Below are 11,748 nucleotides of genomic sequence, written 5' to 3'. Positions count from 1 at the left end.
CATTTTTGCTTTATTTCTTCAGACTGGTATACCAGTAATTCACTTATCACATCAACGAAAATACAGTACATGTCTTTTATGTTTGTAATATATTAAAATTGTATAGAAAAAGCCTGGTTTGTCGACAATGAATCCTTGAAATCTCCCCGCTTACGCCGACGGCCCGCGCAATTTACGATAAAAAAGTGAATTCTTTCCCATTTCCGAACAATGGACAGAAACTTATGTGCCTGGATTGTCAAAAGAAATAGCTAATTAAATCTTCCTGTAAATAACATTGCTATTTTTGACATGTTTGCGCACTATTATCCTAAATTTTAGTGCACATTTTGAGCAAAATGATCTTCATGCATCTCACGTTCATTCTTTCAGTGCCGGTACCGTAAAATTGAATGGATAAACAACATTTAATTACGTTAGCTATTTCATTTTACAATCCAGGGACATTTTGATCGTCGAATTATGCAAGGATCATATAAAAGAAATGAATTATGTCCACAGCTAGAAGAGCAAAAGGGAATACTGTTATTGCCGATCACTTTGAAACACGCGCTAGTGACGGACAAGTAGTGACGGATCACCAAATACATGATACTATGAGATTTACACCATCACTAAAATGCTGGACCAATCACAGCACTAAGTAGCAGGACTTCGACAGGCGTTCGGAGTGGTTCGGAGTATTTCAAAAGTGAGCAAGCGCTACTTCAGACTAGTAATAATCTGAGCTTCCTTCGGTGGTTAATATGTTTCTAATACCATACCGCTAGATAACAGCACCACTTTTTATTAGAAAGGTTATGGTGCCCCAAAATTTTAAAACCCTGTTGTTAGTTACCGGTACCTTGGGGAAAATAAAATTGTCAGGATACCTACCTATCGTCTTATTCGTAAGACATTACCAGTTCGTACGTATTTAAAATAATGCCTCTCCTTGAGCGGTTTTGTTTAATACTCCGCATTAATTAATTGAAAATAATTCTTTATTTAAATACTCTTTTTATAGCAGAATTCAGTATCATCAGAAGTATCAACAATTTTCATATCTTTCGAGAAGGAACTTGTGTTGATTTATATGTTATTGCCCCACCAAATGATCTAAACTTGGCCCGGTATCAGGTTTTCCTCATTATTTCTGCAATTCTGGAACCTTTCCATGATAAATTTGCGTTCCTCGACAAAAGAATATAAAAGCGCCATTATTATTTAAGATATTATGTAGGCGGGTCTACGCGTGCTAGAGCAGGTTAGAGTAGCTGACAGTATGAGGGCTTGGGTCAATGAAGAAATGTCATATGTACATCCGTATGTCAGAACCTGGGCGTAATAAACCGTGTGCTAATCTTACTATTTCAAAATCAATGGTTTATGGCCCAACATGGCCGCCCCTAAACCTTTAGAGCAGGACAGTTTAGAAATTCGGACCAAAAGTATCGAGCAGACACTCATTCCTCTCGTGAAACAGGTAAGAAGAAAGTCCATTTCTATTGTGTGTCGTGTTTGGTTTAGGAATTATTTCATCGAAAAGCTTGGTTCTCCAGTCAATGTTCTTGTAGTGGTGTACACACCTTAATTTAGAGAGATGTTCGAAATATAATTGGTTACTGGTTGATTCAGATTTTTGAAGTTTTTAATGAATTAAACACAAGTGCATTTTGATTGATTTATGGAAAGAATTCCTGAAGATGTTCTCGTGATGACTTCATCGAGCTGTTCGATCGTCGTGTAATGACAGTGCCGCAAAACATGTTTCGAAGTTCGCTGAAACATAGGCTACTGTCAGAATGATCTAAACCGGTGAGAACAAGTCGGGGAAATAATGATGAAGATAATTTTATTAAAGACTGAAAATTTATCTAAAAATATCTACAACGTATGTAATATTAGACCCGATCTATCTTATTCTGTGACACCCATGAAGAACATCAATTTCATTTAAATCACAATTAGCTTTCGTTCGTATGAATGTTTTGTTAAGTGGTAATGATCAAAGGTACAGTTCGTAAAAATAAGTGTACACATTGTCTTACAATACATTAGTTCATCTAATCCCTTAGTTCATCTCTTCATAGAAGCAGTTTATGTAGCAAGTGCTTTGCTGAAAAATAAAGAAGACTTTGCAAGCTGTCATTAATTTTAAGTTGATGTACGTGTTGCAGGATGTCTTACTTGTGTGCAAGACTTAGCTGTGTACTGCACGATACGTCTTTCCAGCGCTTTGTCTAGATGGAATGCTCATTTTAATTTTTTCTTGTAAATTGTACTTTGTACGAGAGTTACTGTACTAAACTATGGATGGTATTTCTTCTTGCACATTAATACACTTTTGCAGGTTATGTTTTACCAGGCAGCTAGAGGCCTGTGGATTTGTATGTACAAATTAGTACTGAACATGATTGATTAATAATGATCAAACTATGAATTACTTTCTCAGCTTTAAGCAATCTGGAGAACCAACCTAGCTATTTGATACATTCTGATCTGATAAAATCAAAACAAGAGATTTGTTTCCCAAATCAATGTACCAGTAATTATTAAACAGTGATTGTGCAGTTAAGTACATTTCAAGACAGAAATAATTATCATTTCTGAATACCTTTGCTCTCTTTGTGGGATTCTGATACAGCTCTACTGCAGCTTGGCTTGTTTACATTTTCTTAGCAAGAAAATTACAAGGTTATGTTGTAATCGAGACCTGAATTAAGTTTTTAAGGATCGTTCTAAACCTTGAGTAGATCACATTTGGATATACGGTGGTGGAAATGCATTGAAGAACATTGACTAGGAATTCACATATCTGTCTCAAAGTTGGTTCACAAGAAGGTGACGGTAGACCTATGTGGTATTGATCAAATCGCAGAGCCTGTAAGACATTAATTTATTATGGGGTGGAGGAAACATTTACAGAAAACATCGTAATAACGAGTGTAACCGGCCTGATTGGTGATACAGATGTACAATGTCAGTTTGGAGACAGTATCCCACGCTCGTTCATAATCTTGCTGTATTTGGGCAGCGGTTGTGCCGAGCTGGGTCAGAGGTGAGGTGCTTTTCCATTAGGCCTATATCCCAGACGTGCTTGATGGGGCTGTGGTCTGGAGACCTAGCAGGCCAGCGTTGAAGGTGTATAACACACTGTTTTCCTTTTATGGCATGGACGCATGTTATCCTCTTGAAGACTGGTTCTTGCAAAGTGTCTAGGTGTGGTTGCAGAACTGGATTGACAACATCATGAATGTATCTATAAGTATCTATAAACTTGACCATGCCGGGCTGAGTGGCTTAGACGGTTGAGGCGCTGGCCTTCTGACCCCAACTTGGCAGGTTCAATCATGGCTCAGTCCGGTGGTATTTGAAGGTGCTCAAATACAACAGCCTCGTGTAGGTAGATTTACTGGCACGTAAAAGAACTTCTGCGGGACTAAATTCCGGCACCTCGGCATCTCCGAAAACCCTAAAAGTATTACTGGGACATAAAACAAATAACTTTATTATTATTATTATTATTATTATTATTATTATTATTAAACTTGTCCATAATGGCCACCAATGGTCCATATTGATTTAACTGATGTAGGCTAGTACTGGTGAGACATGTTTACTGTGGGAATCTGCTGCCTCGCATCGTCACCACTGCTGATGAAGCACTGATATATCACCATCCACAGGCCTTGTACAACCCTACAATACATCCACGCTCATCACTTTAATGCATAATAGGTGTTTGCTGTCATCATCTTTCAATTTCAGACATGCACTGCAATCCACGTACAGTACACAGTGGAATCTTGCATTCAACTAAGCCTACTCTCTTTGTGCCATCAAACAATCTCTGATAGAGAACTCAGGTCACGTGGCTACAGAGAGTTGCTGGTGTTCTGTGACATTCACATTATGTTCAGCTTGCCCCTAGACACACTGCAAAACCTGTTCCAATCAGATAGTGTATACTGAGCATTCTTCATCTGTTTACGGGCGTGTTTTAAGGCAAAATCTGTGGTCACCTTGGTGAGAAGGCGTATTGAAGTCGGTGAAAGTATCCGCAATAGTATTATATTACAGAAAGGACACATTTCAGGCAGAGAATGGGGAAGTGTGGTCTCCTTATCCTGTTGTGAGTGTCTGTACTGTCTGGACAATATGAAATATATACCTGAGCAGTGCTGTCTTCAATGTTGAATTAACCTGTGAGTTTTGAACCAAATAATAAATTAAAACAATAAAAAGTAACTTTACACCGGGCAAGTTGGCCGTGCTTGTAGAGGTGCGCGGCTGTGAGCTTGCATCCGGTAGATAGTAGGTTCGAATCCCACTATCGGCAGCCCTGAAGATGGTTTTCTGTGGTTTCCCATTTTCACACCAGGCAAATGCTGGGGCTGTACCTTAATTAAGGCCACGGCCGCTTCCTTCCAACTCCTAGGCCTTTCCTATCCCATCGTCGCCATAAGACCTATCTGTGTCGGTGCGACGTAAAGCCCGTAGCAAAATTTAGCAAATTTAAATTATTAAAACATTCTTTTGTACTTGGTAGCAAAGTGAGACTAATGATTGCTTGAGATTGCTGAATCTTCCGTGGGGAGAACTTGATTTTAGTAGGTCTATCCTATAGATTTTGTTTGAATACTGTTAATTTAGAATTTGACTAGCTTAATTCTCAGTCATCCTCTGCATGACTGTATATTAATTTGAAGCTACTGCAGGGCAACAGGTATATATATTACAGCAGATTCTGTGAGCATTGACGGATTAAAGTATAGAAAGGAAACTGAATGTTGCCTCTGTATCTAGTCTACATGTAGGCCCTTATTTGTTTGCTTTGGGTATGCACAAGTAAGAACTAGTCTAGACTAACATAGAATGATACATTTCTGTATACCCTATATATTTATGCAGAATACTCTGTATGTTTAGGCCTGCTGTCCTGCCATATTAGGATATTCAAGTCATTGAATAATATTATAAGCTCAACAAAACTTTTCTTAACAGCAGTTACTCGCATGGTGAGCACAGCGCTAGTATATTGCTTGTTGTTGGAATATTACTAGACCTCTTTTTTTTTTTAACTCCCTATACCCTTTTAAACAGTCTTTCAGGAAGTGATGGTGCCAGTCATTTCTGTTATATTTGTAAACAAAGACCCTCAGTTCCAGTGGCGGTGCGTAGATAAAATGTCTGGGGTTCACTGCCGTGGAAAATAACGTGTTCAGATTATTATTGTTACTTGATGTTTACATAGATGTAAAATAGTGACATTGCTTGATTAGAAATGTGACTGCTTTGCAGAGACATGGCTACAGCTCGAAGAAGTTACCTACCAAAACAATGAAGAATGAAAGACAGAGAATATGAGGTGCAATTACTTTAAGCTGATCCAATTTCCCCCTCATTTTGAAGACGTTTCTTACGTAGGAATAACTTCTTCAAGAACATGTTAGGCAGACTACTGTTATTTATGTGTTGACGTATTTTGCTGTTTAATTTTTATAAAACACGTAGTACTAATGAAAAGTTTCATTTAATTACATGAACTTAGGCTACATACGCCCATTGATGCCATACAAACCGTAGTTAGTAAAATATTCTGGCTCATTGGGGCTAATTACTTCAGAATGGCAAAATCGCCAAATTAAAATTCCTTCAAAACCTGCCACATACGGCAAATTTTAACCGCACACTCTGACAATGCTTCGGCTAATTTCGGAACTGCTCGATGTAACTCGTGTCTCTCGCTGGTCCAGTTGCCAGCGATTCCTGGGCTATGTTTTCCCTGCGTCTCATAACCCCTTGCCTTGCGCACCCTCCTTACGTCTCACGGCCCCGCGCCTTCAGTCCTGAAATTGAACCTCTTCGCTGGTTCCTGAGAGCAACCGAGTGTTGATGTCAAAAATAGCGCTACGTGCGCTGATATACTGAGCAGATTTAAGGAATAGGCTCTGATAAACCATTTTACCTAGACTTATCTATTTCTACGGAGTTCACTGAACCACTGAACTTATAGAATGCGCCACCACTGCTCAGTCCATTATCACATGCAACAGTACATGTTTGGTGAGTGATGCACTCAGTAGTAAGAGTGCCACTCAAACATGCACATTGTAATAAGTTTTGTCAAATGTTTGTGTTTAGTTTGAAATGTTTTTACTGTAACTGTTGTTGGTGAATTTATACAAGTTATAATGGCATCCACTGATCAAATACTTTTGTGGTCAAGTGAAGCAGTGGAGGAAGTGGACTTGACCAACAAAAGTGATGGTAATGAAACAGTTGAGGTTTACAAAAGTGATCATAATTCTGAAACAGAAATGTCTGCAAGTTCTGAGGAAGAAGAGGCAGTTTCCTTGGTTGAAGGCCACATTCCCTTCGTTTTAGTAAGGGATGGAATTACCAAGTGGGGTCTCTATGCTCTCTCCCTACAAATATTCAAACACGGAGACATAATTTGGTGTCACATTTATCTGGAGTAAAAAGGGAAATCCCGATGTGTCGAAGCACATATTAGCTTGCCATACACGGACAGATTTTTTCGCAGGCCTCGCCTTAAGGGGCCAGATCTGACAGACCGCCTGCCAGGCGTGACCTTCAGAGACCCGGCCTGCTGCTCGCCATCAACTGTGACACCAAGCCAGTCGTGTTGTGCAACATAATCTGTCAACATTCCAGACCCTCTCGTTAATGGAATGATCCCTTTGTTCTCGGCAGGCCATGTCTCATCCGCTGGCCTTTCAAACTAGTTTGAAATCCTTGCCGGTCGGGTCTGCCGTGCTTAGAACTGTGCGATGGACATCAAAGCAGACAGTGTCCAGAGGAAAAAAAAAAAAATGTTGCGGCTGTTGGAATAAGCATTTTGCTATATGTTAAATCATGCAAACAAAAACAAATCAATCGAAGTGGATGAAATCATGGAGAGGAGAGCGAGACAGCTTTAGTCACATGAGTCTGTTACAACACCTGAGAGAAAATGAACCGGATGATTACAAGAAATATTTGTGAATGGACCACAGCAGTTATGATATGCTGTTAGGTAAGCATGTATCGGGCGAGTTGGCTGTGCGGTCAGTGGCACGCGGCTGAGCTTGTATCCGGGAGATAGTAGGTTCGAATCCCACTGTCGGCAGCCCTGAATATGGTTTTCCGTGGTTTCCCATTTTCACACCAGGCAAATGCTGGGGCTGTACCTTAATTAAGGCCACGGCCACCTCCTTCGAACTCCTACGCCTTTCCTATCCTATCGTCGCCATAAGACCTATCTGTGTCGGTGCGACGTAAAGCAACTAGCAAAAAAAAAAAAGAAAGGTACGCATGAATGGATTTTTCTCATTATTACGTTAAATGTTTGATCCTTCCCAGTCTTGTCCTTGGCTTTGACAATATGAAAGTGACTGAGGTACGAGCGATGCTAGTAATACCATTCCTTATGCAGCCAGTCCCTGTTATGAATGGTATGAAAATATCACTTATAGGGTCAGCTGGTGCGTGCATTTCAGTGGGCTTGGCAGACTGATATGCGACCAACTTCTGGCTCGGTGAGGAAAGCAACGGGAAGCTATCTCACTCCTCATTTCCCTAGTACGCTTCTTCAGTGATGGCTAGGCTATCTATGACAGCTGTTGGCATAACTGTGGAGGATCAAACCAGCCTTCGGACTGAATACCAAACATACACAACACATACATAATGGACTTGTTTACCGGGCGAGTTGGCCGTGGGGTTAGGGGCGCGCAGCTGTGAGCTTGCATCCGGGAGATAGTGGGTTCGAATCCCACTGTCGGCAGCCCTGAAGATGGTTTTCTGTGGTTTCCCATTTTCACACCAGGCAAATGCTATGGGCTGTGTCTTAATTAAGGCCACGGCCGCTTCCTTCCAACTCCTAGCCCTTCCCTATCCCATCATCGCTATAAGACCTATCTGTGTCGGTGCAACGTAAAGCCACTAGTAGAAAAATGACTTGTTTAGCGTAGCTCTTACTGGAGAACAGTCTAGTTGAAAGCGTATTTACTGCAGATATTGTAGCTTCTAAGCTGAAGGAGGAGGAAAGGAGGATACTGAAGAACGTTTGATTGCGACATCTCATGTTTTAATTGTCAGAGGGACAGCCGCTCTTTGTACATGTCAGTAAATTTCCTTAGCAGTGCCTTTGTCCACTTCATGCTTTCCTTACAAGAGGCTTGATGTGTGAGGCGAGGTCTCTCCATTGAGGCACTGACAACAGGTCTCGCCTATAGCAGATAACGCCTCGAACTGATCTCGCTCACTAACGAGCAGTCCTAGCCTGTCGGAACGCGTCACAAAAGGCCTCATCTGTCACAATTCCTTTCTGTGTATGGCCAGCTATTGAATTGTGGTAGTTGTTTTTTCCTACAGAAACTCTTCAGAATATTCATACTAGCATACTCCTATGTAAAATTTGTTTAATTATTAGGGTTCTTAAATAAACAGTTATTAGTTTAAATGTAAGTATTCATGTTCCTAAATAAATGACTTTCTCAAATTGGCATATCAAAAATACCCCCACACTTACATGGGCATAATGTAAAGGTGAGCGCTGCGTTCACTTGTGAGTTAACGGTGCACGAAAAGACCTAGCAGTAAAGCTGGGTTAATGATTGGAATAGTATTACAGAGCCACCTTTTGATTCAAAATAGAAAACCAGACGTATTGGTGCTTGAAAGAATTATTTCTTCCTTAAGTCCACTATTCTGTACTTGTCAAAGCTATTCATATATGCAGTGGCATTTGGTGAACATATTCATTAGAACCAGCTGCAAAAAAGTTTTTAAAATATAATCAATCGTAGCCCCACTACACTCTCTAAAGTAAAGGCTGCATTTTTCGTGGAAAGGTCTTTCAAGACCTTTCTTGAATATTTTCAACCACACGCTCGCACATACTTCCAAATTGATATTCACGGAAGTGACAACTCCATCATAACTTAATCTATAGCAGATTTTAAACAATGTATTTACAGTTTCATCCGGTGACGCTTCGTGATAGTACAGTCATGGTTATCACAAAAATACACTGGGACTATTTGTTTTTTACTTAAAAAGCCTAATCTAAATTAATCAGCAAAATTTAACTGGTATTTTACCGTCGTTGAAGTTTTATAGTTTTACTCGCATACCGAGTGTACGTGCATCAATGACAAACGCGGGAAAATATTTATCACGACGTATAACACCGGTTATATTCATGAAGAATGCCACAGAACTCACGAAACCTTCACCTATAATTCAAGAGGAACACTACAAAAAAGTCACTATATAGGCCTAGCACCATCACAGACAACCATATGTGCTTAACTCTGTGTTCATGCTGGGCAACCTAAATATTTTTCTGCTGCTATCAGAACACATACTCTACACGTGCCATCATCAATGAATTGCTTGAAAAAAACTGTATACATGCCGAAACCCAAGACTAAAATATTTTCTTCTATATTACAATTGATTTCTTATATTGGCTCTATTTTTATTAGCAAGACGATGTGCAAGTGACTATATTGTTAAGCTGTTGATATTTTTCCTTGCAGTCGCTAGTGTGCTGCGCTGAAGACTTTGAGTGTCAAGTCTTAAAACTAACACCCCTTACCTAAGCTAGGTGGCCTGTCGCCGTAAATTGCTGTCGGGGGGAGGGGCCACAGCTTCACCTTGAGGAAACTTCAAGTGCATGCGTCACCCAAGCGACCTTAAATTTCGCTGGAGGTAGCTCTCTATCGCGCCGGCAAGGAAACCCAGCTCGCTGGAGAAGCTGAACTGGGGTAGTGCGAGCGGATTGTTGAGACAGCTGTACTTGGCTTGGCTTAGATGTTCGCAGTTTTTTTAACTTTATAGAAAGTGTTCTAAGGAATAATTAGAAAATGTTTATACAAAGTTCTTTACCCCAGCAGGTAGATGGGGTTCAGTGCACGTCACTGCATATATGAACTCCCTTAAGTTTCATTTAATCAAGCATATAAACCTGTTTCGTTGTACTACTACGTTCTTTGTCATAGTTATGTTTCTTAGGTATATCATTGTCCTATGAGAAATTCCTCATGGATTTCAAAATTATTGACTGATACACATTTTTGAAAAAAAATAGTAAGTAGGCTTTACTATAGTATACCTATTATTTATGGACATATTTTAAACGACCCTTGTAATTATTAATCAAATTTTCATATAAGCTTTGTCTTTTTGGCAGCCTCCAAATAGGGGAAACAGAAATAAATGCATTTCTGTGTCTCTTGTCACCATTTCAAATTTTTTTTTGCAAGGTGACGTATTCAATGTGAGGTAATCAATATCGTTAGTTAACCAAGTGAGTTGATTGACCGTGCAGTTAGGGTTGGACAGCTGTGAGTTTGCTTTCGGAAGATAGTGGATTCGAATCCCACAGTCTGCAGTCTTGAAGATGGCTTTCCGAGGTTTCCCATTTTCATACCCGGCAAATGTTGGGGCTGTACCTTAAGGCCCCGACCACTACCTTCCCAATCCTAGTGCTTTCCACCCTTCTGTCGCTGAAAACCTTTGATGTGTAGTGCGACGTTAAACAGGTAGCAAAAAGAAAATTTCTTGGGCATCTAAAATAAACTGGAATTGGTCTCTCTGCATTGACTTATCTTCTCTCCTAGGTTCATGCAGACCTCGTCATTTTTGTATGATAGGATTGATAGGCATCCAAGAATTGCTAATTTTGTAGGTTATACTTTACTAGGTAGTGCACATTATTAGGAAGGTGAGAATCGTGCAGAAATGATAAGAATGTGATCCAGTTCCTGGTAGATTTCCTAGAACAATCCACTACTGTCATCCAGACGGTACGAGAATGAAACTCTTTGTCATGTGTTAGGGTACTGCCGCAAAGGAGAATTGCTCAGGAACACCCGTCATCACAGAGTGAGGGCCACCTTAGCCTCTGCACTGAGAGATTTGAAGTGGAGAGTTTATGGAGAAGTACACTGTATGTCTTACACGGGGTCTAACAGAGGAACAGTTAATAAGATGTACAATATTATAGGGAAGGATCCACCTTTCAATACTCTGTAGTAAAAAGTAGTTACAACCTGTTTAATGGGACCGGTTTCAACACATTTAGAGTGTCATCATCAGCCAAATAGCGAAGATCTTAACAATAACTAACATATTATACATAGGCAAAATATTAACATTGTATCACATCGTGGCAATTCAGTTAATGTTCAAAACACAATAATCACAGTCAAGAGAGTAAACAGAACATCACTATCTTGCGCCGAAAACAAATATATTTGAAGTTCATAAGCAGATCAAGTATGCACTTATGTAAAGTCGTTGCTAGGCAGGTCTTGTAGGCATTTGTTTTCCGGCCGAAGGGTAAAAGGTGACGTGAATGAAGTCTTAGGGAAACAGTGTAGGATTTAATTTCGTCAAAATCAAAGTGGATATATAGGTTTTAAAATAATTTAAAACGTTAAAAAAGAATAAAGCCAAATAAAAATATATTAAAAATGGAAGAAATAATGAAAGAAATACGAGGTTCAACTCGAAACAACTTGCCGTAGTAATTGATAAAGAAATGATAAATAGAGAAAGGGGGTGGGGGACGTTTATTAGAGGGTGGTGATGGTGGTTATTGTTATTAGAGGAAATACAATTGGGCAACAATCCTTTATATAACACTAATTCGAGGAAAAAAAGTGGAAGAGAACCGACACTTCGAAAAATGAAGATATCGGTTAAAGGAAGACAAGGGCCACGAAGGGCGTGAAAATGAAAGACTCCCTAGCC

At 39.8% G+C, this 11,748-nt stretch overlaps 1 protein-coding gene across 1 annotated transcript in view; it reads left to right on the top strand.

The window, feature by feature from the left end:
• The first annotated feature begins 1,328 nt into the window (after positions 1 to 1,328).
• Positions 1,329 to 11,748, top strand: part of alpha-Catr (alpha-catenin related) — a 503,757-nt gene continuing 493,337 nt past the window's right edge. Inside the window, exon 1 of the mRNA XM_067145828.2 lies at positions 1,329 to 1,465. Within this exon, the coding sequence (XP_067001929.2) occupies positions 1,379 to 1,465 (87 nt within the window). The 5' untranslated portion in view covers positions 1,329 to 1,378. The remainder of the gene's footprint in view (positions 1,466 to 11,748) is intronic.

Source organism: Anabrus simplex, chromosome 4, assembly GCF_040414725.1.
Source record: "Anabrus simplex isolate iqAnaSimp1 chromosome 4, ASM4041472v1, whole genome shotgun sequence".
NCBI classification, from domain to species: Eukaryota; Metazoa; Arthropoda; class Insecta; order Orthoptera; family Tettigoniidae; genus Anabrus; species Anabrus simplex.
This window is presented reverse-complemented; position numbering and strand designations above follow the sequence as displayed.